This window comes from Salvelinus alpinus, chromosome 4, assembly GCF_045679555.1.
Source record: "Salvelinus alpinus chromosome 4, SLU_Salpinus.1, whole genome shotgun sequence".
Taxonomy (NCBI): domain Eukaryota; kingdom Metazoa; phylum Chordata; class Actinopteri; order Salmoniformes; family Salmonidae; genus Salvelinus; species Salvelinus alpinus.
Window position 1 is genome coordinate 26,134,888 of NC_092089.1, and position 27,458 is coordinate 26,162,345.

Below are 27,458 nucleotides of genomic sequence, written 5' to 3' on the forward strand. Positions count from 1 at the left end.
GATGAAGGGGAGGAGACAGGTTAAAAAAGGATTTTTAAGCCTTGAGATAATGGAGACATGGATTGTGTATGTGTGCCATAGAGTGTGAATGGGCAGGACAAAATATTGAGTGCCTTTGAACGGGGTATGGTGGTAGCTGCGCTAGGCGCACCTGTTCTTCGTGTTTTGTACAATCAGTGTATATTTTTCACATCGATGCCGTTTATTTTTGTCATGGCCAAGGTTATTGCAGGGTTAAGTGGTGACTTGAAATTAAAACAACAAGGGTGAATAGGCTTTGAGCTATTGCCTAATGGAAATGATAAGATTATGAAACCAGCCATGATGAGTGGCGACACTTGTTGCGGTCATGTGACGAAGCATTAACCGGTTAGGTCAAATGGAGAGTGAGCGCGCCCTGCATTCTACGTGACGTTAAACTGCTGTACAACCACTTCGGGTTTGGATCCGTGCGTGTCTAGGTTACTCAGCCTAAATCACAACTAGTCTCTGATGTTTTAAGCTATGGCTGAATGTTTTGGGAACGACATGTATATATTCTACAATTGAGTTAAGTCTTAGAATAAAGAAAAAATGTTAAATTTCGTCTTGCAAGATGCCTCAAACAACACGGAGCAAAACACAACAACGCCTGAGGACTGGACTGTTGTAAGTCATTTACAAGTAGTGTGTTAAGTATTAAGTATTGTGATTATTCATTTGTAGTTGTCCTGTATTTAAACTACTGTACAGTGTACAGCAATGTGTATTACTTAGTTGTAGCTACATCGTTGCCACATGCGTCTGCAGCATGGCTTTTGGGGGGTGGGACCACCCTCTCGCACTGTAGAAAGTGGATGAGATTATTCTCCCCAATTGACCTGAGTAGTGTTATATAGGATCTGCCTCGCCCTCTGCAGGTAGGGATAGTGACTGTCTTGGTTTATAATCAACACCTTTCCCATGTAAAGGTGTACTTTGCAGTCAGATGGATCCAGATGATTATGGCAGTACTAAGGTATGCAGGGCCCAGCATTTACAACCTCTTTGTAATTGTACAATCTGGTGATCACACAGGTCAAATGAAGAGCTCTTCCCAATGTGTTTTTTGTTGTTGTTATTTGCAGCATTGTCGGTTCAGGTTCCATAATTGTTTATGCAACTTTCCAACACCTTATAAGGACACCTGAGGTTAGTTACAAACCCGACAGATGATCCCCTCTACAGTTGGTTTATATTGTTTCTGCATTTAAGCATATATTATACCCTACCTTAGTTGGTAGAAAGGCACTATATAAATCCAATCTGTTGTTTTTGTTAATAATAACAATATTATTAACCTACCTACAGTACCATGACTGCTTTAGATTCCAAAACAATGCCCAATACTACCTCCTCTGCAGATCCAGCCATTGTTCTTACTGAGTGTGACAGACTTGCTGCTGGCAGTCAGCTGGCTGATAGGAGCAGTACTGTTCACCCAGGACTGTGATAGCCATGTGACCTGCTACAACCTACACATCGTTGAACAGGTATGTACACAGACATATAATCCATTCATTTACAGTAAGAATTGACTTAATGTTTCACTCTGAGAAATAGATGACCAAGGCTGATCTAGATCCGGCCCAAATGAAGTAGAGCAGCAAATCTAGCCCAATTTGATGCCTCTTCAATTCTGTTAGATCGGGACAAAGGAGTCTGGATGTGGCTGACCCATTTCCCTTGTACTTGTGCACTGGAATATTCTGTACCAAAAGGGAACATGATATATAACCCTACAACAAAACCAATGATGGTCCTAGATATCTAATCTCCATGGATACGCAGAAAGGGAACACCATTCCATTAACACATACCACTCTTCTCACCACTAAAATAGAAGTAAATGTTGGTTGATTCATGGTGACCACTGACGGAGAACCCCTGTCTTTTAACAGATGCTGTATATGACCTCGTTCTTCTACACATTGAACTATGTATGGACCCTGTACTCTGGGCTAAATAACAGATTCTACAGTAGCCTTCATGGATACCCAGCCCAAGTAGGTGCTACCTGACAATTTATCATTTTGATGTCTGACACATTTGGTTGTCTGTATTTCCCCATATTCAACTGTTTGGTTAAAGTCTGGCCTCTGTTTTGTTGAAGTGTGCCACCAAACTGAGACGCTTCAGCAAGATTGCTGCAGTCCTGTCATGGTAAGCATGGACTATTTCACAGAAAGAGTATTTCATTTACATGTATTTATTTAACCTTCATTTAACCAGGCAAGTCAGTTAAGAACAAATTGTTATTTACAATGATGGCCTAGTATATGCTTGACCTATTTAAAGTTCAGTAGATGTCATTATGCATCCAATAGAGGGAGTATGCTAAATGTCCTGTCCCCGTTTCTCCTCCCAGTGTCCTCCCCGTGCTGCTGATGCTGCCAGTGTTTGTAACAGGAAACATGGACCACTGTTACACAAACCTCAGCCAGCCTTACAAGTAGGTCTGTAGCATGCATCAAAGTAGGAACATTATCACGGAGAGAGTTTCCTTTGGGATAGAGATAATTGTGTGTCAATAAGGTTTGTGGTTTTAGTAAGGCAATCAGAATTCATATCAAGCACTTCCGTGCTGAATGTTTGGTCAATTAATATGATTTAATTGTAATTTTTAATGTTTTTTTTATACATATCTCTTGTTGATTTGAGGTGCATAACGGTTTGACTAATGTCCCTCTCCCTGCATATTAGGTGCCTTCTAATGCACACGGAGGCACTCTTCATGTCCACTGACTTGAGCAAGATGGAGGTGGACTCAGCTTGCCGCCTGGTACACATGTACAGTATTGCTGTCTTCCTGGCAGTGTTCCTCCTCACCTTTGTTGGCATTGTGGTGAGTCAGCCTATCCCATGGTTACCATCTTATTTTTATTTTACTCAAACGTATCTTGGCTTCACACGTGTTTTGTCTACACCAGGTGCTCATGGGAAAAGCCCGCACTGTTTACAGACGTTGTGTGAGTTCTAGTGGTTTCCTAGGCGACAGGCAGTGGGCGTCGCTTCGTGTTCTGGACCGACACATGCTCCTCTACCCCTCTGTCTTCTTCTTCTGTTGGGGCCCAGGTAACTACAGTAGTGTTCACCCAGCTCAGACTCCTAGGGCCCCCCCGGGCTTGCTAAACTATTTGTAGCAGCTGAAAATCACATTCTCCTTTTTGATATATTGCCTTATTTACCTTTTCATTTCAGCAGTCTTCCTGGCAGCCATGATTCTGTACAACCCCAAATCAGTGGAGGGACTTGTGGGCGTCATTCTCTACATCTTACAGGTAAAACTGCCAGCTGCTCTGAAACCTACATCCAAGACGTGTGCAACCTCAGTCCATGGCTTAATTTCTACTTTCTCATCCTCATCCCAGGCCTTCACTTCATCCTCTCAAGGCCTTCTGAACTGTGTGGTGTACGGCTGGACACAGACACACTTTCGCTCAGCTAGCAAAGATGCTCTAAGGGACATGGACACCCAGACGCCACTTCTGAGATCTCAGAAGAAAGGCTATAAAACTCTATGGTCAACACCATCCCCCAAACCAGATGATATAGAAGGATCTGGTATTCTCCCGACACCACATTAACGTACTATGGCGGTTGTGAAACTGGCAAAATAAATTAAACACAGCTTTTTGTGCCAGACTGGGAGAGTGACAGTTTGGTTTTGAATCTTGGGGACAGTACCTTGGGAAGCACCTGTTCCACCAATGAAGCAAGAATACCCAAGGCTGTACACAAGGGACAGCAGGGTCAAACCAGACAGAGGCTGAACTGCTGTAAAGAAAAGGAAGAACCAGGGAATTTACAACGAGAGGAAGAGCAGCTCTGAAACAGGATCTGAGAGCTCTGTACTTTCATCAGAGTCACTCCCTCCCTCACTTGTTTTGACTGCATCGGTCGTGCAAACATTGTCTCTACATTAGTGTTTAGAATTTCCCACAGTAGTTGGGGACAGCCGAGGATATTTGTGAAAGGCTTTGTAACTGACTGGCATGTCTTTGATTTAGAGGGGCCCTGATTGAGCCCAACCGTGTGGAAAACAGTGCGTAGCAGCCTGTCACATCTTGATGGAACAAAGGCACTCCATTCACAGAGATGCTGCTTGACGTACGAGTTTGGACCGTGGTGTTGTGTGATGGTCGTAGAAACGCAAGTGTGTGCAATGTTTAGTTTTCGCCCTGCATGGGCTTGGTCACAGAAATGTTACTGTAAGTTTATGCTCACTCCTTGAGTTCAATTCTAAACTTTTTCTATCAAAGGGGGCAATTATTGCCTTGCATAAAATGTGACAGGCATGACAACGGGATAAATACATCACCACAACATACACTTTTTTCCCCCTGAGATGCTAATGACACTGAATGAAAAGAATGTGAATTTCCGGTCTGTCAATGCATTGGCCTTTATTTCTGTTCAACTCAATCCATCAATATGAAATGGCCAGTGCAGCTACAATATAGTAACTGCTGCAGCCTCATCAAAACAATCAAATATTGTTTCACTCCCACATCCGACCAGCTGCATCATGGCAGTTATCAAAGATGAGGCTGTAGTCAGTGCCTCCAGCTTTGACGAAATCGGAGACCGTCTTACTTCCTCTAAAGTTTTTGGTTTCAACTTTCTGCAAAACGTTTTTTGAAAAACAATGTTTTAATCTGAACGACTATGTATTTGCCACTACAGAGTCATTTCAATAAAAATGGCTTATGAAAGAAAGCTGATTGAATACTTGCCTTCCAGTCTCGACTCATGTGGCGTGCAGCCACCACTACAGTCTGAGTGCTGATGCCAAATCCATCCCCTTTATGGACAAGCCACTGGGAGCCATCAGCCAAAGTCACTCTGGATCAACAACGAAGGATTAGATATAGCGGATAGTTTAGGCCATTTCTTAAATAATAAACATGATGTTGCTAGATCTGCAGTAACAAACAACTGACTTTTGTGGGCTTATTTTATAAAATATCATACGCATATCATACATAATATGATGTTACTCACCTGACTCCTGAGTGGCTGAGAACCCCCACCTGAAAAGACATGCCTTCAAGGGGTCTCCTCATTCTGTCCGCTTCATAAACCTTGGAGTTGTACAGCTTCCTCAGGTCAGACATTTTAGATATGTCATAATTGTATGTTCCTCCACCACCTATGAGAAATGTTATAATAACACATGAACAACATAACTCATAATACTATATTTATAGATATTTCTACAAAATAGTTGTTCAAACTTACCACCACTGAAAGAGGATTCCACATGTCCAACCAAAAGGGCCAGAAGAGCTGGCAGGATGAATGCGGTTCTGATGGAGAACATGGCAGGATCCTTTTTCCAAGGATGTTGTGGATACCTAATACACTTTGTGCAGTGAGATAGATTTACCTTTTTATAAACCCCAAGTTGAGACACTCCTCCCTTTTTTGTTATTGCAGCACGTTCTCGTCAAATAGAAAGTACTGTCTGGCACACAACAGTGGATTGCAAAATAGTTGTAGCACCTTTTCTTATATATAGATTTTATTGAATTTTTTTACAAATATGCACATTTAAAGGTTATACTCTCAAAGCGATTATTCATCATCTTTGAAAGACTGATAACATAAACTTGTATTTGCTTAGACATAGCCAAGATGTTGTTTTCTCCAGGACAGAGAAATTTGTTTGGAAAGACAATCAATTATTTATTTGACTGCTGTAAAGGGTTAACTTCTGCCTTGGAACACAGTTTAAAGTTCATTCCTGGGCTTTAGCAAACCAGGAAATTCCCAGAGTGTCAACATGACAGAGCAGTACCAGAGAGCAATACCACAGCACAGAGCAGTTACCAAGAGTGCAAATACAGCCACTGCCAGTATCCTGCTGCAATACAGGATACTCCCATGTTGGGAAACGGGGAACGGACAACATGTTTTATTGTTTTTCCATCAGGAGACCATTTCTATGAGTTGCACTGCAATCAATCAACTAAAAATCCATAAAGAAAGCAGCTATTGTAATTTACCACACAAAACTTTTGTCAGCACCACATGTATCTAGAACTTGTCTGGACGCGAACATGACTTCAGATGTGAATGACGCTATGGCAGTCAAGGTAAAGGAAGGTCAATTGACTTCCAGCTGCCAGTCGAACCAGAGGCAGTTCAATGAATATTGTAATTTTTCCAGCGTATTGTCACTCACTGTAGAGGGAAATACAGTCACAGCCCGGTGACCATGACCCGATGCGATGGTGGCATCTGTCTCTGTTGGGCACTGGGGACATCGGGACTTCTCAGAAGGCTGGAACAGCTGTCAGTCATTCCCCTAATGGCTGGCATGTAGGCGTGGTGAAGAATTGGCAGCTGCACGGAAAGTCTTCGTTGGACTCTGCAAAGGAAAACAAGTGTGTAGGACGTTTCATTTCTAAATATATACAGTAGATATTTCTATAACAAATATACTTAAATATACACTGAGTGTACAAAACATTAGATACATCTTCCTAATATTGAGTTGCACCCCCCTCCCCCTCCCCTTTGCCCTCAGAAGAGCCTCAATTCGTTGAGGCATGGACTACAAGGTGTCGAAAGCGGTCCACAGGGATGCTGGCCCATATTGACTCCAATGCTATCTCACAGTTGTTTCAAGTTGTCTGGATGTCCTTTGGGTGGTGGACCATTTAACAATATAATAAAGGATCATAGTTTTCACATGGATTCACCTGGTTAGTCTATGTCATGGAAAGAGCACATGTTCATAATGTTTTGTACACTCAGTGTATATATAGAAAGTATAGAAAATATGTGTATTGCATAATGTATCTTTTAGTATCAGAGTAATATATTTTCCTGTACTGTTCAGGTGAGTTGATGTCATCAAAGAGTTCCCTGTTCATCCTGGGCACATCCTCAGAGCACACCTGGGCTCTCAGTGTCACTTCATGGCCCTGTCGACTGGGAGGACTCAGCTCTTCCTCTAGTACTTGCATGGCGACATCCTCCAACTGGTCACCAATCTGCAAAGACCATTTCCATGTTAATTCCCAAAGTTCCACCATCTGAAATGGCATTAATGATTATTAGCTTCACAACAGATGGGTGTTCAACCTACAACGGTTAAAGTTCTGTGAATTGTTTAGACTCAAGACAAGGGGTCAGAACTCACCTCTGTGATTCTCCTCCGGAGCTGCTGGTTTTCAGTCCGCAGGCTTTCAAGAGATCTGCCCTGATTGAGACTGCTAGAGGAACTGGAGGTCTCAGAATCCTCCTTGTTAAGATCACATTGTAACCAGCTAGTTGGATCCACTTGGTTGGGATTGTCTCTGATTTTTACAAGCTAGGATACAAGACAGAAGCATTCAATTATATTTTTCAAGACGAGTGTTTACATCCAACATCATCTACACCAATTTGTAAACAATATACATTGAGAAATGGAAGTAAAACGAGAACATTGAGATATTTGAACATGAGAGCTCAACATGTATACAAGAGGAGGTTTCAGAGATGTGGCAGGTGACACCTTGGGCAGGAACACCAGACACAGGGTGCAGGTACAGCAGGAGATGACCACCAAAGCCATGATGAAGAGCTGCACATTAGGGTTATACTGGGTCAGGAAGCACCCTGATGCTCCAATGATAGACATGATGGTCACGTGGTACATGCTCAGCCTTGTGTACTTGCTGTCATCGAGGAGATGGATATGTGCATGCCTTGTTCTCAAGGCCAGGAAACATCCAAGAAACTAAAGAAAATATGGAAAACCATCAGCTAGATTATCAGCTTTGTTTGAAAAGGATCCTGGGTGTTGAATATGGTTCTGGCAATTTCTCTCACCATTAGAAGCCCTTTGTAGCCATATACAATGGCGAGCCATTTAGTCATGTTTGTACTTTCACAGTGCTCCAGGAAGTGCCTTGTATTAACGTCTTCACCACCAGGATCAGTCTGAAACACCACAAAAAGGAAAGACTATTTTAATATTTTTGATCTCCCTCTGAGGTTCACATTTATTACTACTCTACCACACGGCCGACTCCAGACCAGAGCCATTCACTACCACCACACGGTCGACTCCAGACCAGAGCCATTCACTACAACCACGCGGTCGACTCCAGACCAGAGCCATTCACTACCACCACACGGTCGACTCCAGACCAGAGCCATTCACTACCACCACACGGTCGACTCCAGACCAGAGCCATTCACTACAACCACGCGGTCGACTCCAGACCAGAGCCATTCACTACAACCACGCGGTCGACTCCAGACCAGAGCCATTCACTACCACCACACGGTCGACTCCAGACCAGAGCCATTCACTACAACCAAACGGTCGACTCCAGACCAGAGCCATTTACTACTACCACATGGTCGACTCCAGACCAGAGGTTAACCCTACACACCATTTACTGTAATCTGTGGATGATCGACAGTAAAATCAGATAATCTCATTACTGTAAACAAAGCCCATGATAGTGTGCATTCCAACACATAGTGTACTGCGGTTGATCTTTAGCTTCGAACAGAGGAGATTCAACTCATGGGTGGTGAGATTTGCAGTGTAGTATGATGGTGTCTCAGGTCTAAAGAGGTTGGCCAATATGGATGGATATGTTGTGGAGGTGGGCAGAATGATTGGATAACCAGTTAACTAAATGTAATGATACTTCCTACGAGCAGCATACACATTTAGACACCTTTTAACTTAAAAGCATGTGTGCTGATGGTACTGAAGTACCACCTTGGCCAATACATGACCTGTCTGAGTGATTAACCCTCCGAGCTGAACTCTTCCACTGTTCGTCTAATAGGATCTGGATCTAACAATACATTTTATTTGCTCCTTTCAAGACTGCCAAGGACTGTTAAAGAGTAAGAAATAGAATACAATAATAAATAAACATGCCATTACTAAGAGGACATTAGAAAAAAGGAGCATGACTGGCACAACAATACCGGGGGAAATTAACAACAAGCTAATCAAAAACGCTGTTAAAATTGAAAGGCTAACTTGAACAACGTCTGCATCCCCTACACAACAAAAGATAAGACTATAGAGCAAGACCAAGGTTAAAATAAGAACATGTAATTAAAGTGTTACCTCTAGGCTGAACTCTTCCACTGTTCGCCTGAGTGGATCCACCATCTGCCAGCAGGTTAACAGACACAGATCGATTAGCAGCATTCCCCCGACAATTATCCATAGTTGGTCATCCTTATTAATCTGAAGAAAGAACAGAGGGGGAGGATGAGTATTAAATACTACACAGGAGAGATGGCAATTAAGAGGCCTGTACTTTTTTGAGTTTCTTTAACTTGATCTTTTGAACTTTGAGTTTACCTTTTCAATGATCTCCTTATTTTTGACAATTGTCCAGAGCCTCCAAGTTTGTGCAAACAATGTCCCAAAAGTTGTGGTGTATCCTACAGAAAGAGTCCATGTGCGAATCTGTGACAAGAGGAAACACATTGAAACAATGTGCATCCCTTGAAACAAGGGGTTCCCTCATCACAAAAATGTTTAGATGTTTAAGCTCATGTGTACTGACAGGGCAAAGCGTAACAAACACTTTGCAGTCACAAGGGATCCATCCAGCCCATAGAGGAAGACGGAGGTACAGGCCAGCACTGTACCCAGGATAATGAGGTAGTTCATGGACGGACTGGACTTCTTCATGACCCTATGGGAAAAACTAAATATTGAGATCTTTTAACGGGCAGCCTTGTCTGAGCAGAGCATGTGAGTAAGAAAACTGGATAACAACGAAAGAGAACAACCTTGTGTTTCGATGAAAGCTACCTCAAAAAGTATCTAGTTCAATTACAAGCCAATACACGATGCCTGGAATAATGATTATACCAATGGTTGTGATGCTTGATGTGGAAGAAGAGGAAGGAGAGTGCCATGAGCATGGCCAGGCCAGTGGTGGATAACAAGATGATGTAGAGGGGAACACTGACATCCCACCGCTGGGACTGTGTCCGGTCTTTAGGCGGCTCCATGCCTATGAAAGGCACATTTTTTGAAAATGTCATTTTTTTATGCTTGAGGTGTCATCAACTTTCTTAATGCCTCGTCCTAATAGTGTGGCCACCTACCTTGAAACTTGATTAAGTGGTTGATGAGTTCTAATTCTTCTGCATTATACTGGCCTATCTTAACCTCCCGGCCCTCTGTGGAAACACAAGCTGTTGATAAATATTTCACAAAGAATGTTCTCTAAATTCATGGAAATACACATCTGTAATGTTTACCTTGAAATTGAATTAATTTAATAGTTCCCATGCGTTCACCATTTCTGAACAGAACTTGACCCTAAAAAAGAAACTCAATTTGACAACAAGATTTGTAAAGCACATCTTATCTTTAGTCTTTTGGAGCAATGATCTATCTAAAATGGAATGTTAACACAACAGTCATGCTAACTTACAGTTACACCCTCAAAGCAAATCTCCTTCATGGAATCCAGGACCATTTGTCCAATCTCCTTGTTGCTGACTGTGAAGTTCCGGTGGATGTCATATCTCTCTCTGTGTCTTACAGACTCAATGACCCTGGTCAATGCTTTCACCATCACCCAAACTCCATCATAGGCAAACCCATGGAACTTGCTGGCAACCAACCCTCTCTGCAGCAGCTCTCTGTTGTAAGTCTCGTCATACTCTTGTGGGGTCTAAACAGAAACACAAAGGTGCTTGTTTAACTTCTCTTAATGCTCTTGCATTACTTTTGCTACACTGCGAATACACCGTTTGATGTTTTCAACATTACGTCCAAATGTTTTGTTATAAACACAAGTTATCCATTGGAGAGAGCATGGTACAGTATCGACAGAATATGTTGTCCCTTGCTGAAAACCTCAGTACCTACCCTTCCTGAGATGCCTTTTATCTGTCTGTTACTGAGGTGTGTGAAGTCCACAGTGATGTAGCCTTCCATTGCGGTCAGCAGGTTGTTTGAAGCACAGTGGGAGGAGTTGGTCTCCTCCCACCAGCTCCCCTGGTAACCGCCAGGGAGGATCCACTGATACCTCCCACCAAACATGTTCAGGCTGTAAGCCTAGAAGACAAAGGTTATATGGTAATTACAAAGACAAATGGTTATCATACAGATAATTCAAAAGTAATTGTATGATGAATGCGCTGTTAAACTGCTATTAATCTTTGTCTCAAACAAGTGCTAATCATTAATGATGGCATTGTGTTGCATCGCATCAGATTTTAATGTAGGTTTTCTGGTTATGTACTCACACAGCAAAACACTTTGGAGGCTGAATTCTCGTCAAACAACCCAATAATGATCCTTACATCCATATCCTGTCGAAAGGGACATGATACAAAACAAAGAAGAGGCAGAAGCTCCAGATTGACACGTTGAGGATGCATCTGCAATTTTCTGAATGATGCAATTCAGTGCCAAATTCTAACTTTGTAAGTAAAGATGATTTGGGCATATTACTCACCTTCAATATCTTTACATTGACACATGGGTCAGTGGACAGGCTTTCAGTTACAGCAACCATAACATCAGCCTTGCTCAGTTGTTTAGCCAGATCACTCCTTATCTTTCAAGGACAGGACAATATAGACTTTAGAATTCATACATAAGACAGCATTGTTGTCAGCAGTCTTAATCGATAGGCTAATGCCTGATACCCTTGTATCCCTACTTGTAAATGGCGATAACAGCTACATTGAACACCAAACAGGCATGTGACAGAAAGCGTTACCAAGGTCAGTGGTACCTCTGAGATCCTCTGTACATCCTGGGTCAGCATCCCTACACGTCTCCACCTGTAGTTCTGTAGGATCTTCACAACAGCCTGATTGACTGTGTTGTCTGAGGTGACCATTCGGAAGAAGTTGGGATATTTTTTCTCATCATCTAAAACAGGTGTTGTTGCAGCGAAAGACAGCTGGAATATTGAATGTGCAATAATGTTAGGCTTGAAGAGCACTATATCATTATTTGAAGTACCAGCAATTGTGTGATTTGCATGTATGTCACCTATTAAATAACATGCTCTATTGTGATAAACAATACAGTGTGGTGTAAAATGGTTGCTCAGTGCCTACAATACAGTGTGATGTAAAACGTTTGCTCAGTGCCTACAATACAGTGTGATGTAAAATGGTTGCTTGGTGCGATGTAAAATGGTTGCTCAGTGCCTACAATACAGTGTGATGTAAAATGGTTGCTCAGTGCCTACAATACAGTGTGATGTAAAATGGTTGCTCAGTGCCTACAATACAGTGTGATGTAAAATGGTTGCTCAGTGCCTACAATACAGTGTGATGTAAAATGGTTGCTCAGTGCCTACAATACAGTGTGATGTAAAATGGTTGCTCAGTGCCTACAATACAGTGCGATGTAAAATGGTTGCTTGGTGCGATGTAAAATGGTTGCTCAGTGCCTACAATACAGTGTGATGTAAAACGGTTGCTTGGTGCCTACAATACAGTGTGATGTAAAACGGTTGCTCGGTGCCTACAATACAGTGTGATGTAAAATGGTTGCTCGGTGCCTACAATACAGTGTGATGTAAAATGGTTGCTCAGTGCCTACAATACAGTGTGATGTAAAATGGTTGCTCGGTGCCTACAATACAGTGTGATGTAAAACGGTTGCTCAGTGCCTACAATACAGTGTGATGTAAAATGGTTGCTCAGTGCCTACAATACAGTGTGATGTAAAATGGTTGCTTGGTGCGATGTAAAATGGTTGCTCAGTGCCTACAATACAGTGTGATGTAAAATGGTTGCTCAGTGCCTACAATACAGTGTGATGTAAAATGGTTGCTCAGTGCCTACAATACAGTGTGATGTAAAATGGTTGCTCAGTGCCTACAATACAGTGTGATGTAAAATGGTTGCTCAGTGCCTAAAATACAGTGTGATGTAAAATGGTTGCCCGGTGCCTACAATACAGTGTGATGTAAAATGGTTGCTCGGTGCCTACAATACGGTGTGATGTAAAATGGTTGCTCGGTGCCTACAATACAGTGTGATGTAAAATGGTTGCTCAGTGCCTACAATACAGTGTGATGTAAAACGGTTGCTCAGTGCCTACAATACAGTGTGATGTAAAATGGTGGCTCAGTGCCTACAATACAGTGTGATGTAAAATGGTTGCTCAGTGCCTACAATACAGTGTGATGTAAAATGGTTGCTCAGTGCCTACAATACAGTGTGATGTAAAATGGTTGCTCAGTGCCTACAATACAGTGTGATGTAAAATGGTTGCTCAGTGCCTACAATACAGTGTGATGTAAAAAAGATACCTGTACAAGGTTCCACCTCTGTAGTGATTCAGCAATGACGGATGTGACTGATGGACACACACCTCCAAAGATCATTAAGTATTTTGGCCCAAAGCATATGGCATCAAAGAAGGCTTTAAGTCCTTTGGCAATATTACACTAAAAGACAAAGAGAAAACAAAGAGTGAACTGTCCCACTCCATTCATCATCATTATGATTCCAAATGCACTGAACAGCTTACATGTGCTTTAATGCATTAAAATACACTACTTTTAACCTTGTTCTCCACATAAAAAATGTACACACCACTAACAGAGGCTTGTTGGTCCAAAAACACCAGTCCACTAACACACCAGCAAAAGTTACCTCTGAATCTATGACGTGAAAATTGATCTCATAGTTTCTTAGAGTCTGCTGCCTGCTCAGGTCGTCTAGAGCGAGCTGGACAGCCGGCAATACGGACGCCGTAAGGTTTCCCCGCCCTAGGTTGTCTGTCTGTGGCATGATCCACAAGACGGGCAGAGAGTGGCGAACCTGAGACAGAGAAGGAACAACGACCAACCACGAGAGAACCAGGATCTGTCCTGAGCTTGCCCGTCCACCGCCACTCATCCTTTCTTTTGTCCCTGTCACTTCCCAGTCTCCACTCCACGGTGTATTTCTCCTTCTGACTAGCACACCTCCTGTAATGGAGTCAGGTCCTAGTTAAGACCCCTTAATCCTCTTCTGTTCCAGCCAGGCCATTCCACACACTGCTCCCTCAAGAGAATCCACTGAAGAGGATAAAGGGATAAGGTGCTGGCAGTGACTGACTAGGTTACCTACATCTGCCACTCTGATCCCACTGCACACATTCACTGATTGCTATGCTCTGGTTTTATTCTGGAAGGGAATTAAATTTTAATATAACTTTTCAATATTTTGACATTTACATGTAGGTTATTCCCCTGTGGCTTATGAAGAAATATAGCTCCACAATCAGACTTATAGGTTAAAGAAATGGTCTGTGATTGACAGCTGATGTTTTTACAGGGAAGGAACGCCTTCATGTTCAAGACCAACCTTCAAACTCTGGCATCATTACATCTTCACCACAAGATGGCAGTGTTGTTCAGCTTCTCAAGAGAGCTCAAGCAGAACATTCAATGAACTCCTTTCTCCAGCAATAACATTCATTAAATACATTCATTTGAAAATAATAAGTGTTATTGTTCTGCATGTAGTTGCAGAACAAGCTATAATACATTTTCTATAAAAATCAAACATCAAAATGACCAGTGCAATCATGTACAGGCTACACTTTATTTACTTATGAGACAAAATAGTGAACTTAAATATAAGAGCACAAAAAAAGTATCTGTCATAAAAACATTTCCACTCAAGTCAGAAAATTCTCAGGCTTGACCTATGAACTTAGGCACTCCCTCACATCCTCTCTCCCAAAAAGTGAGTCATAACACAATAACGGAAAAGTTGGAAAGGTTGATATCTTGTGCACTCATCGGCCGATGGGGGACTGTCTTGTGATGTTAACAGGTTGGTCCAAAGGCCTCTTCCACACACAGATCACATCTCATTCCTGCCCAGCCAGCGCCCCCTTACCACGACTCTGGCCTTTTCCTGGCTCTCTGGATCGACCAGTCTGTCTAACAGGGCCTCCTGGTCCCTTACCCCTGCCACCACCACCTCCCCTCTTCCTCCTGCCCCCATGCCTCTGTCCACCAGCCACCCCTGCATCCTCCTTGGCAGCCTGTGCCCACAGGGCATCAAAGTTCCCTGGAGCCTGGTATCCAGGCAGGCTGGCATCCAGGGGGTCTCTGGAGAGCAGTACCCAGATAGCGGGTATGTTCCTACTAACGTTGAGGCTGTCCAGGCCTGCCGCGGGCTCCAGGGGTTCCCACACCTCCAGGACAGTGCTGAAGAGCAGTCTGGTCTGCTGGTACAAGCCTTTCACACGGCGCTTCAGGATCTCCACACACGTGATGGCCTTGGAGACCCCCTTCCCCGTCCCAGTGAATACTATCTGCCGGCTAGGCATCTTTTCCGGTGCCTGGGAGCTTGGTGTTTCCTGGACCTCGGGGGTGCTACCCCCTTCTTCACTCTTAGGATGCCCCCCCTCGCCTTCCAGCGCCCTGGGCTTGACCTCCATGCAGCTCAGGGCGTAGCGCATGAGGTTGCGGATCTTGCTGCCATCCTTCACTCTAACCTCATTGGTGTCGCTGGAGAGGCCAGGGAATGGGCAGGGGCAGGGCTGTTCCACCGTCCGCGCCTTACTGTAGTTTTCCATGTCACCTGTACCTCATCTTTGTAGACAGACAGAGACACACGTACAGAATATTTGATCAACACGGTATTAGAACTAGCGTACAGTAGCCTCAGACTTTTACATAATAATCTTGCTGCCATATCCCTTAATTCTCTAGCTAAATACTCTGGCTGTAGCTGGCCAAGTACCTCCTTAATAAAATACAACCACTGACTGTTTCGATGAGATTCAATTGGCACATGTGCATTCGCGCCGAGTTAATATTTTAGAGCAAAAACAATGAGGAAACAGTATGTGGTTGTATTTGATTACCGTTTAATAAAAAAGGTTTGGATTTCAGCAAACAAAAAACGCACCCAACAACAGAGGACAAACATAGGTACACGATAAGGGTTTAATGAAGTATCGACTGCATAGCGACTCGAAGGAGACGGACTTTCATTTAAAAAACTGAGATCCGTTTAAAAAACGTCGCTCAACTCCGTAGAGTTGATGTAGCCTAACGTTGATGTAGCCTTACTTGGCAAACTCTGGCTGTAACTAGCTACTTTTAGGTAGGTGGTGTGTCAGCCATGAAGAGCCATATGCTATCTAATTAAGATTAACTTCGTTATAAAACTCACGTATTTACAAAAACCCAGTCGTAAGCATCGCGTGTGTTCTTATCAGCCCGTTTAACACAGTCAAAGAAACAGTTTATGTCTTACCCGAAAACATAGGACATCCGTATGTCGCAAAGTGCTCTGATCGTATGACGTTCGCCGCTGCTGCAAAAAGCATTAAAGAGCCCTGGTACATTCTGGGAGTTGTAGTAGTTAAATATATGCAATCGCTTTACTTTTTAAAACACGACTGCCTGGAAATAACAACAGAGTTTCTAAAACCATACTAAACCACCTTTGACATAACCACATTATGTGGAAGTGGAAGTGGAAGTGTTTGAAGTATAATAAGTTGTCTCAGAGAAAATATATGTTTTTGTGGTTTGCTAGAGCAATTTCCTCGGGTTATCTATATTGCAGCAGGTTTCGTTAGCAAATCAAATGATAAGGGACACTTGCCAAAGATGCCATAAGTGATCACGTGTGCCAGACACACCGTTTGTGTTTCTCAGCTAGAGCGTCATTAGGCTACGTCACATTGGTAGGTTTCGTTTTCGAATGTAGGTTACCAATTAGGGATTTTGTGTTGCAGATATGTGGTAGTGGAGTAGGGGCACGAGGGAACACACTTAATGTCTTGTGAAATCTTTTGTGAATGTATTGTAATGTTTTTAAAATTGTATAACTGCCTTAATTTTGCTGGACCCCAGGAAGACGGGGCTGTAGTGGAGCAGGTTGAGAACTTCAAGTTCCTTGGTGTCCACATCCCCAACAAACTAACATGGTCCAAGCACACTAAGACAGTCGTGAAGAGGGCACGACAAAACCTACATTTACATTTAAGTCATTTAGCAGACGCTCTTATCCAGAGCGACTTACAAATTGGTGCATTCACCTTATGATATCCAGTGGAACAACCACTTTACAATAGTGCATCTAACTATTTTAAGGGGGGGGGTTAGAAGGATTACTTTATCCTATCCTAGGTATTCCTTAAAGAGGTGGGGTTTCAGGTGTCTCCGGAAGGTGGTGATTGACTCCGCTGACCTGGCGTCGTGAGGGAGTTTGTTCCACCATTGGGGTGCCAGAGCAGCGAACAGTTTTGACTTGGCTGAGCGGGAACTGTACTTCCTTAGAGGTAGGGAGGCGAGCAGGCCAGAGGTGGATGAACGCAGTGCCCTTGTTTGGGTGTAGGGCCTGATCAGAGCCTGAAGGTACGGAGGTGCCGTTCCCCTCACAGCTCCGTAGGCAAGCACCATGGTCTTGTAGCGGATGCGAGCTTCAACTGGAAGCCAGTGGAGAGAGCGGAGGAGCGGGGTGACGTGAGAGAACTTGGGAAGGTTGAACACCAGACGGGCTGCGGCGTTCTGGATGAGTTGTAGTAATCCAGACGGGAGATGACAAGTGCCTGGATTAGGACCTGCGCCGCTTCCTGTGTGAGGCAGGGTCGTACTCTGCGTACTCTATTCCCCCTCAGGAGACTGAAAAGATTTGGCATGGGTCCTCAGATCCTCAAAAGGTACAGCTGCACCATCGAGAGCATCCTGACGGGTTGCATCACTGCCTGGTATGGCAACTGCTCGGTCTCCGACCGCAAGGCACTACAGAGGGTAGTGCGTACAGCCCAGTACATCACCGGGGCCAAGCTTCCTGCCATCCAGGACCTCTATACCAGGCGGTGTCAGAGGAAGGCCCTAAAAATTGTCAAAGACTCCAGCCACCCTAGTCATAGACTGTTCTCTCTGCTATCGTACGGCAAGTGGTACTGGAGCGCCAAGTCTAGGTCTAAGAGGCTTCTAAACAGCTTCTTCCCCCAAGCCATAAGACTCCTGAACATCTAATCAAATGGCTACCCTAGTCTATTTGCATTGCCCCCCCCGTCTTTTACGCTGCTGCTGTAACAGTATAGCTTTCCGTACCTCGCCTCGAACCAGGGACCCTCTGCACACATCGACAACTGACACCCACTAAGCATCGTTACCCATCGCTCCACAAAAGCCGCGGTCCTTGCAGAGCAAGGGGAACAACTACTTCAAGGTCTCAGAGCGAGTGACGTCACCAATTGAAACGCTATTAGCGCGCACCCCGCTAACTAGCTAACCATTTCACACCGGTTACACTGCTACTCTGTGATTATCTATGCATAGTCACTTCAATAACTCTACCTACATGTACATATTACCTGAATTACCTTGACTAACCGGTGCCCCCGCACATTGACTCTGTACTGTACACATTGACTCGCTATTGTTATTTTACTGCTGCTCTTTAATTATTTGTAACTTTTATTTCTTACTTTTTTAGGTATTTTTCTTAACTGCATTGTTGGTTAAGGACTTGTAAGTAAACATTTCACTGTACACCTGTTGTATTTGGTACATGTGACAAATACAATTTTGATTTGATTTGAAGAGTAGCTGCTGCCAAATTAGGGGTCTTTTACCAAATAGGGCTATCTTCTGTATATCACCCCTACCTTGTCACAACACAACTGATTGGCTCAAACACATTAAGAAGGAAAGAAATTCAACAAATTAACTTTTAAGAAGGCACACCTGTTAATTGAAATGCAGTCCAGGTGACTACCTCATGAAGCTGGTTGAGAGAATGCCAAGAGTGTGCAAAGCTGTCTTCAAGGCAAAGGGTGGCTACTTTGAAGAATCTAAAATATATTTTGATATGTGTAACACTTTTTGGTTAATACATGATTCCATATGTGTTAGTTCATAGTTTTGATGTCTTCACTTCAATTATACAATGTAGAAAATAGTAAAAATAAAGAAAAACCCTTGAATGAGTAGGTGTTCTTAAACTTTTGACTAGTAGTGTTCTCACATTTATATTCTTATAGAAATCCTGTATGAATGTAATACAAAAAAATGGGTAATCTGAGCCTGTGTAGGGACCTGATTAGAATTTGTTTGTGCAGTATTTTTTGTTGTTGATAGTTTGTATGATATTTTATTTATTTTTATATATTTTTTTCCTTATTATCCTCCCGCACAGTAGATGGCAGAATGCACATCCGATTGTTGCGAACGCCATTATACCATAGATTAAAAAGAAGCTCGTCTGGCGCCGAACTGCGCATATGCAGGCACTCCTTCGATATATATTAACAACAACTCAATACAAAAAGTCGATGGGGAAGACAAGTACATATAAAGAATATACAAAGGACATTTGGGCTAGGGGCGGGGCTAGGGGGTACAATATCACATTACACAAGGACATACACACATTTATAATTTTAACAGCTTTTTTGTTGGCAGAGTATTTCATTGTCTTAAAATATAGTTCAATTTCTTTTTGCAAGGTAATAAAATGTGGTGTTTTGTTTGTAAATTTACATTTCTGAATAGGAAATTTGGCCAAAAGAAAAATGAAATTAATTACATAAAATTATTTCAACTTATTTGTATCATAAGTAAATAATCCAAGCAGCACATCTCTCAATAATAGTGTAAAATCTTCATAAATGTGTTAAATGATTAATCTACTGATGTCTTGCCACAGATTCCTTACATGAATATAATGTAAAAAAAGATGCAACACTGTTTGTGGGTGGTCATTACAAAAGGTACAATTTTAATTTATGTTCTTTTTTAACTTCTTCATATAGTGGTTGGCAGGATAATACTTATGAATAATTTTAAATTAAACTTCCACAATTTTGTTAATAAGTAGGTACGTGTGTGGTAACGTCCAAACTTTTTTCCAACAGACATTATCAATAAAACCATTCCAATAAGGCATGAGGTAAAAGGTATAGATACAACATCCTGTTGAAACAAGGCTCTTATAGCTCTATTGTTGTTGAATGGACTAAAATAAAACTATTTCCTACTGATGAGTCAACAGGGTCAACGGGTGGTAGGTTCTGAAGGTCAGGTCTTGACACTTTCCTGAATAATAAAGCAACACCTGAGGGAATGGCATCTAAAACAATTGCAAAATCTTTAGGTGTTACAGGGATCTTGTAAAGTGATAAGAATTCCTTATAATTAAGTTTTAAAAAACTCTGCATTTACAAGTTGGCTCACAAATAGGATATTATTTCGGGAACCAATATTCTGAAAACAAAGAAGTATTTTTATACAATATGTCCCAATATAATATATGTGTGGAGAAAAATTATGCTTATAAATTAAGGACGTCGACAAGAAAACATGCCGATGAAAAGCAGAGAATTTCACTGGAACTTTGTCAATTTTATAATTGCAAACCAACATGAAGTTAAGGCCACCACAAGTACAGAAGACATTTTTTGTATTTAAAAAAAAAAGTAACCTTTATTTAACTAGGCAAGTCAGTTGAGAACAAATTCTTATTTACAATGACACCCTACCATTAAACAGTGGGTTAACTGCTTCGTTCAGGGGCAGAACGACACGTTTTTATCTTGTCAGCTCAGGGATTCAATCCAGCAATCTTTCGGTAACTGGCCCAACACTCTAACCACTAGGCTACCTGCTGCCCCGTCAATGCCGACAGCTAATCTTACAGGGGTCTGACACATAACGAAAAATACATTACAGACAAAATACTTTACAGTTTACAAACATTTAAAAACATTAACAGTGTGTGTGTGCGCATTACACATGTCAGTACATACACACAACAAGTAGGTCACATGGGGGAGAGGCGTTGTGCCATTAAGTGTTGCTGGTGGCATGTCTGGTGGGGTAAGTGTGTGTGTGTCAGTGCTGTGTGTAAGTTGACTATGCAAACAATTTGGAATTACCAAAACATTAATGTTTCTTATAAAAACAAGAAGTGATGCAGTCAGTCTTTTCTCCAGTGTGCAACTGTCTTCAAGGCAAAGGGTGGCTACTTTGAAGAATCTAAAATATAAATTATATTTTGATTTGTTTAAAACTTTTTTGGGTTACTATATGATTCCATATGTGTTATTTTATAGTTTTGATGTCTTCACTATTCTACAATGTAGAAAATTTAAAAACAAAATAAAATAAAAACATTGCATGAGTAGGTGTGTCCAAACTTTTAAATGGTACTGTACATGTTTTATAATTATTTTAGGTGTCATACGTTTTCAGCGTCAATGAAGTAACGCATTTTTGCTCAGAGATGTAAAAATTACTATCTAAGATTTGTTCAGTTTAAGAATTTCATATAAAATATACTGCCAAAGCAGATAGACTTTAGTGTGTATACCCAATCTGTCACGCCCTGACCTTAGAGATCCTTATTATTCTCTATGTTTGGTTAGGTCAGGGTGTGACTCGGGTGGGAAAGTCTATGTTTTCTATATCTTTGTTTTTGGCCGAGTGTGGATCCCAATCAGAGGCAGCTGTCTATCGTTGTCTCTGATTGGTGATCATATATAATTTGTCATTTTCCTTTTGGGTTTTGTGGGATCTTTTCTGTTTTCTGTTTAGTGTCTGTGCCTGACAGAACTGTTCGTGTTGTTTTGGTGTCATCAATAAAAATACGATGTACGCCTACAACGCTGCGCCTTAGTCCACTCTTCCTTCTACAAACGAGAGCCGTTATACAATCATTCTCAAGAACAGCTGGTTTAAATGTTATTTTTCATTTTGATGATCAAATATTTCCAGAGCAGCAGTAATGTAACAGTAACAATACATGGGATTTATAGAGCTATTTTCAAAGACCAAAATACTCTTTACAGCAGACAGCAAAGAAAGAAAACACAAATAAAACTAAGTCAAACTTATCATAACTTCTATTGTAGTTCATGCTAAAAACAATGTCAATTAAGTCATAATAGATACACATAAGAACAATAGAAAGATTAAAGAGTTGAGCAGAAAGTCTCTATAACTAAACAGTTATATAATGGTCCCTCTCTATTCCCAGCCGATCCGCCCCTGCTTCCGAGAAAATTCTGGATTCCTAGCTCCGGTGAATCTGTCATTGCTCTTGTGCCGGGTCCGCACTGAGACTAAAGTCCAACCCAGATCGTCTTCTTGCTTGGCCTTGCTCCCACCTCCAGCACCATCATCATCATCATCTTCTTCCAGAGCCAGAATGTGTAGATGGGCCGTCAGGTCGTCCAGTGGCTGTGTCAAGGATGGAGGTGTGGCCCTCTGCTGCCCAGACACCACGGGGATGACAGCAGCATCGTGGGAGTTGAGTATGGCTCCCAGCATGGCCCTATACAGCTGCCCAGAGCAAGGGCCTCCCATCAGGAGAGAATCCGGGGTTAACCCCCCTCTCAGTTTGGTCACAAGCTGGTGCACCAGAGTGCCCTTGTACAGCCTAGACACCACCCGGGAAACAAAAGATGGTTGAATTAGCTCTGTTTCTGCTGGTCTACAATACAATGTGAATGAATAACACTGGTCTAGAGTTTAGGGGCAAGGGTTGATTTAGGAAGGGACACCTTACCAGGCACACTGGGGCTCGGCTAGAGGGAGGCACAGCAGTTGGTTGAGGTGAAGGCTTTCTTTCAGGCAGCACTGCCACTGGCTGTAGGCGTGGGCCACACCCAGGTCTAGGCTCCTTCTACCTCTCTGAATCAGCCCTCTCAGCCTCTCCACCACTGGCCCCTCCATAAACCCTGTTACACAAAAAAGGAGGGGTCAGTGGCTGCACTTCACACAGTTCAATATTCATCAGTTCTAAATGGTGTGTTTTCTCGTTCATGCTCTGGGTCATACCTCTTTGGCTCTTCCTCTGTCTGCAGAGCTCTCCATACACCAATCCTAGTAGCAGGGCCTGCAGGACAGGCAGGTCTGGGGGTGGATGGGCGTGCCTCAGCCAGTAGCAGGTGACAGCCACAGGAAGACGCAGATGAGGCGGGACACCGCTCAAAGTGGACTGGGACACACCAAGGGTCTCCAAAAACACCTTAAGCTGCACTGACATTGGAGCCTAAGGAACACAGCAAGAGAATGTGAATCAATTTGAGAATCAACAGTAGTATGTTTGAATATGCAGTATACTATATCATGCACATGTAAAACATACCTGATGCAGAGTGTCTAGCTGCATCTGTTCTGCAGCACTGGGCAGGACGGCTTCAACCATGCTGCTGGTCAGGTTCTCTCCTTCCCTGTAATACTCCTCCACGTCATCCACTGGGGGTCTCTGACTGCTGTGGCCTGCTCTCCTCCCACCCAGCAGCAGCCCGTAGAGTACCTGTCGTACTGGTCGAGAGGTGTTGTTCCCACATGGCAAGCGGGGATCTTCCACCTGGGCACCGTGCATCACCCTCCCCAGCAGCAGCACGTCTACCATGCAGGAGGGAAGTCTACCTTTCATCAATGGCAGCAGGGTCCAATCTGGAAGGACCCTCAGAGGCTCTGGGAGACGGCCGAGGCCTGGTCCCACTCCATCATTGAAGAACCGCTCCAGGCAACTAGGGGGAAGATGGTACTCTTCTATGCCCAGGGAGAGGCCCTGGAGGGCAGCATCCGTTTTCTGTCTGTTGTTACTATGACTGATGAGCCTGAGCACGGAGTCCAAGGCCTCCTCCTGCCCCTGGAAGTGGGTCAGCCAATTCAGCAAGCCGTCGAAGCGGGCAAACCTTCCAACAATTGATGAGTATTCTTCCCACCTGAGGGAAACACCCATGTTATGCAACTTGACGTAGTCATTTCCTAACATGGCAGCGAAGACTGGAAGAACCTGTCTGTTGATGTTGAAGTGTCGGCAGAAGCTTGTTGTGGTGTACTGCTTGCAGGGAATGTATCTTATAGAGCTCCCGCGGTGCATAGACACTTTCTGCCAGTGAAAATGGGATGTGGGCAGAAATCCTGCCTGGATGTCAAAGATATAAAAGTCACTGTCATTGGACAGCACTGGACAGTTCCAACTTTGAGCCAGGGAAGCTATATCTTGGTCTGCCTCACAAATGCACTGTGCGAACGGCACCTTCAGGCTGGAGAGGACCTGTTTGAAGACATGTTTGATGAGGGTTGGTAGTACACCACCGCTCCCCTGAAGCCCCATGGACAAGTCGTTGGCAGTCTTGATCCTTGATTGAGCTCGTTTTTTTTGGGTTTCAAACTTCTTGTCGGTGTAGTCGGAGCCCCCATCTACAATCACAAAAGGGTCAATGTCGCAGTCTCTCAGAGCCTTAAAGAACTTGCAGACCTGGTCCTCAAAAGCATCATAATCCCCTCCATGACTCTGATCCAAACCTGAGTCAAAATAAAGCAAATTGAACAGATTACTACCATCTATGATCAACTTGCTGTTTCTGAGATGAACATCTTTTAAAATGTTTCCATTCTCCTCCATGAAGCTGGTCAATCCCTGGACGCCCATGGTGTGCTCTGTCTGGGATGTGATGTCTTTCTTAGTGAAGAGTTTCAGAAGTCATGGGACTGACTGAGTGAGGCTAGCATCATTACAATGAATGAGTTTCACTTTCCTTACCTCATATCTGTCACTCCCATATTGTCTCTTGTCACAGAAGGCATGTAATAGTTCATGGGACTTTAAATAGCCAAAACAACATAGCCAATTGAATCAAGGGGAACTCCAATCCTACCAGTAACTATGACTGTATGCTGATGAGATGTGATCCTATTAGATGTGATGAGGAACATAAAAGCCTTACATACAGTGTATAAAAGTTCTCTGATAAGAAATCGGACAATGATTAACCATTATCTAATGAAGAATACACTGGCTAAAATGGACTGCTTCACACTTCATAAACTACCCCCTAAAGGAAATAAGGAAGGACATTGCTTGTTATTACCAATAGTACGCTCCATATGCTCACTTAAAGCTTAACTAAAGCAGAAAACACTATGGACAATAAACCGGCTACATTTTGTGTAAAATAACCGTTTCTATAGAACAATATTAAGAACCGGAACAGAATGAATGATGATACATTTATTTCAAGTTTCTTGGGACACATCAATTATGTTTTCAGTGACAAAAAACAAAATAATAACGATTGAATATCCTTGATAATAACAGCCCCAAAATAATTCCTCTGATAAACAAAACAAAAACACATGTGACAATAATATTGTCCTGTAAAACAATTAAAACTGTGGTTCAGCTTGTTTTCTTCACACTGCATTGAGCTGCCAGTAGCCAACCATTTTCATTGGTAAAGCAGTCCAACCTAAACGATGAGTCTAAAACCGTTGAAACATTACTCAGTCATCAGTACAAACGGTGAAGTCGGCTTAAATAGCACAATCATTTGTATTGATCATTTTGTGCATCATTCTTACAAGCATACAACGCTTTGACATTACAATACATTGTATCTAGGCTTGCATGGCACCTAAATCATCTGTTTAAAAACACAGATCAGCAAGAGACACTATGCTGGCTGATTCTTGAATTTGATAGGCTTATGGCTGATAATGCACAGTGGAATGTACTGCTGTCCATTGGGATGGCATCCGATGTGTACCGAGGGTTATAGCTACAGCAAATGAGTCATTTCAGCATGAAGCTTTGTTAAGAATGATAACTGGAATATGCATTATTAAAGTAACCATACACCAATGTATTATTGGACCGATACATTTAAAGTTACAGGACATACGTACTCTGTATCTCATTGCCAATTTGGACCACTACAGTTGAAGTGGCAATATAATCAATTTAATATTAACAATATTACATACTTTTCTCAGATCAGCAGGTGCCACTCTGACAGCAGGTAAGTGTGATCCTGTAATGATTATGTATTGTGTTATTGACTGTAAGCTTGTTTATTCCATGTACATTTAACATTTAAGTCATTTAGCAGACGCTCTTATCCAGAGCGACTTACAAATTGGAAAGTTCATACATATTCATCCTTCATCCTCATACATATTCAACCCTGGCGCTTGCAACGCCAGGGTTGTGGGTTCAATTCACCACCCTGGCGTTGCAAGCGCCATGCTCTACCAACTGAGCCACACGGGACCGTGTGTAATTCTGTGTTGTTGTTTCTGTCGCACTGCTTTGCTTTATCTTGGCCAGGTCGCAAATGTAAATGAGAACTTGTTCTCAACTGGCCTACCTGGTTAAATAAAGGTGAAATAAAATTAAAATAAAAAACACTATATATCAGGGTTGTGCTCAATTTAATTTCAATTCAGGCAATCCAGGAAGTCAACTGAAATTCCCATTCCAATTAACAATGTTCTCAATGCTTTTCAATGAGAATAAATTGTGAATTGGAATTTACTTCCTGAATGAATTGAAATGGAATTGGCCCCAATCCTGCTATAATGACCTGTGATAAGGCAGCATCATTTGACTTGGGGCTAGTGCTACAGAACAGCCTAAAATAGCTCAGCACAGAGACAATAATTAAAGGATAAATAATATAGAGAAAGATTGTGTAAGAATAACAGTTCACATTTCCACCCAGAGAGACACTAAAATACTTAGAAATCGTCATAGGGAACAAGCGGCATTTAAGTCCCCAAAGCCCCATGAGACTTTGGTTCTATTAAAGTCCCAGTTCAGTCAAAAACTAGATTCCCTGTGTTTTGTATATATTTCCAGGTTGGAATAATACTGTGAAATTGGAAAAAGGATGATAATGCTCTTTTAGTGTTTGAAAAGACCGCCTGGAATTTCAGCCTCTTTTGGTGTGATGGAGTGACATCACCAGACAGTAAATTAGTTAATAGACGAATAAGAAAGAGTTCCAAACCTCTCTGCCAATAACAGCTAGTTCAGCTTTGGTTGAATCATCAGTATAAATGGACACACATGCTTTGTTTAACTTTTTGGGGATAGGGGGCAGCATTCGGGAATTTTGAATGAAAAGCGTGCCCAAAGTAAACTGCCTGCTACTCAGGCCCAGAAGCTAGGATATGCATATAATTGGTGGATTTGGATAGAAAACACTCTATAGTTTTAAAAACTGTTAACATAATGTCTGTGAGTATAACATAACTTAAATGGCAGGCAAAAACCTGAGGAAAGTCAATCCAGGAAGTGCTATTATTTTGAAATGGGTGTTTTTCCATTGAAAGCCTATCCACCATTTAAAGGGATAGGACTCAGATTCCGTTCCCTATGGCTTCCACTAGCTGTGAACAGTCTTTAGACATTGTTTCAGGCCTTTATTCTGAAAAATGAGGGAAAATTAGCATTTTCAATGAGAGGCCAGTGGAAAGTCCCCAACCTGTTTGGTGCGCAATCCCGAGAGCACGCCTTTCGTTGTTTTTCTTTTATATTGACGACGCAAATGCCCGGATGAAATATTATCGATTATTTAGGCTAAAAACAACCTGAGGCTTGATTATAAACATCGTTTGACACGTTTCTACGAACGTTACGGATACTATTTGGAATTTTCGTCTGCCTCTTGTGACCACATTTGAGCCATTGCATTACTGAACAAAACGCGCTAA

At 42.4% G+C, this 27,458-nt stretch overlaps 4 protein-coding genes and 1 pseudogene across 9 annotated transcripts; 1 reads left to right on the plus strand and 4 right to left on the minus strand.

Moving 5' to 3' along the window:
• Positions 1–320: 320 nt before the first annotated feature.
• Positions 321–4,747, plus strand: tmem116 (transmembrane protein 116). Of its 4 annotated transcripts, none has more exons than XM_071394911.1 (11): positions 321–648; positions 951–997; positions 1,107–1,170; positions 1,383–1,511; positions 1,920–2,024; positions 2,132–2,181; positions 2,387–2,470; positions 2,722–2,863; positions 2,949–3,093; positions 3,223–3,299; positions 3,390–4,747. In XM_071394911.1, the coding sequence occupies exons 1-11, from the start codon at positions 574–576 to the stop codon at positions 3,603–3,605; spliced, it is 1,134 nt and encodes a 377-aa protein (XP_071251012.1). In that variant the 5' UTR covers positions 321–573; the 3' UTR covers positions 3,606–4,747. The 4 variants fall into 4 exon arrangements, with proteins under 4 accessions (XP_071251012.1, XP_071251011.1, XP_071251013.1 ...); XM_071394910.1 differs by having other exon boundaries at positions 357–648; positions 3,220–3,299; XM_071394912.1 differs by lacking the exon at positions 951–997 and having other exon boundaries at positions 358–648; positions 3,220–3,299.
• Positions 4,408–5,390, minus strand: LOC139572270 (uncharacterized). The gene is made up of 4 exons (XM_071394918.1): positions 5,260–5,390; positions 5,023–5,170; positions 4,755–4,863; positions 4,408–4,642 (listed from the first exon to the last, which is right to left on the minus strand). Exons 1-4 carry the CDS (start codon positions 5,339–5,341, stop codon positions 4,520–4,522), a joined length of 462 nt encoding a protein of 153 aa, XP_071251019.1. The 5' UTR covers positions 5,342–5,390; the 3' UTR covers positions 4,408–4,519.
• Positions 5,262–14,144, minus strand: LOC139572267 (gamma-aminobutyric acid type B receptor subunit 2-like; annotated as a pseudogene).
• A 408-nt stretch (positions 14,145–14,552) lies between these two features.
• rpp25l (ribonuclease P/MRP 25 subunit-like) lies at positions 14,553–16,585 on the minus strand. 3 transcript variants are annotated; one of them, XM_071394916.1, is made up of 2 exons: positions 16,243–16,585; positions 14,553–15,572 (listed from the first exon to the last, which is right to left on the minus strand). In XM_071394916.1, the coding sequence occupies exon 2, from the start codon at positions 15,554–15,556 to the stop codon at positions 14,843–14,845; it is 714 nt and encodes a 237-aa protein (XP_071251017.1). In that variant the 5' UTR covers positions 15,557–15,572; positions 16,243–16,585; the 3' UTR covers positions 14,553–14,842. The 3 variants fall into 3 exon arrangements, with proteins under 3 accessions (XP_071251017.1, XP_071251016.1, XP_071251018.1); XM_071394915.1 differs by having other exon boundaries at positions 16,159–16,288; XM_071394917.1 differs by lacking the exon at positions 16,243–16,585 and adding an exon at positions 15,892–16,220.
• A 5,090-nt stretch (positions 16,586–21,675) lies between these two features.
• LOC139573153 (single-strand DNA endonuclease ASTE1-like) lies at positions 21,676–24,456 on the minus strand. The gene is made up of 4 exons (XM_071396307.1): positions 23,095–24,456; positions 22,785–22,998; positions 22,513–22,684; positions 21,676–22,383 (listed from the first exon to the last, which is right to left on the minus strand). The coding sequence occupies exons 1-4, from the start codon at positions 24,394–24,396 to the stop codon at positions 21,972–21,974; spliced, it is 2,100 nt and encodes a 699-aa protein (XP_071252408.1). The 5' UTR covers positions 24,397–24,456; the 3' UTR covers positions 21,676–21,971.
• Between the last annotated feature and the right edge of the window lie 3,002 nt (positions 24,457–27,458).

Excerpts from the sequence above, each read along its gene's own strand:
- LOC139572270 (XM_071394918.1), bottom strand. The coding sequence starts at position 5,341 with ATGTTCTCCATCAGAACCGCATTCATCCTGCCAGCTCTTCTGGCCCTT. Across the intron at positions 4,864-5,022 it reads CTCAGCCACTCAGGAGTCAG|AGTGACTTTGGCTGATGGCT; the intron begins GTGAGTAACATC and ends TTGTTGATCCAG. Across the intron at positions 4,643-4,754 it reads ACATGAGTCGAGACTGGAAG|AAAGTTGAAACCAAAAACTT; the intron begins GCAAGTATTCAA and ends AACGTTTTGCAG.
- tmem116 (XM_071394910.1), top strand. The coding sequence starts at position 574 with ATGTTAAATTTCGTCTTGCAAGATGCCTCAAACAACACGGAGCAAAAC. Across the intron at positions 998-1,106 it reads ATGATTATGGCAGTACTAAG|CATTGTCGGTTCAGGTTCCA; the intron begins GTATGCAGGGCC and ends TGTTATTTGCAG. Across the intron at positions 3,094-3,219 it reads CTTCTTCTGTTGGGGCCCAG|CAGTCTTCCTGGCAGCCATG; the intron begins GTAACTACAGTA and ends TTTTCATTTCAG.
- rpp25l (XM_071394916.1), bottom strand. The coding sequence starts at position 15,556 with ATGGAAAACTACAGTAAGGCGCGGACGGTGGAACAGCCCTGCCCCTGC.
- LOC139573153 (XM_071396307.1), bottom strand. The coding sequence starts at position 24,396 with ATGGGCGTCCAGGGATTGACCAGCTTCATGGAGGAGAATGGAAACATT. Across the intron at positions 22,685-22,784 it reads ACAGAGGAAGAGCCAAAGAG|GGTTTATGGAGGGGCCAGTG; the intron begins GTATGACCCAGA and ends TTTGTGTAACAG. Across the intron at positions 22,384-22,512 it reads GCCGAGCCCCAGTGTGCCTG|GCTGTACAAGGGCACTCTGG; the intron begins GTAAGGTGTCCC and ends GGTGGTGTCTAG.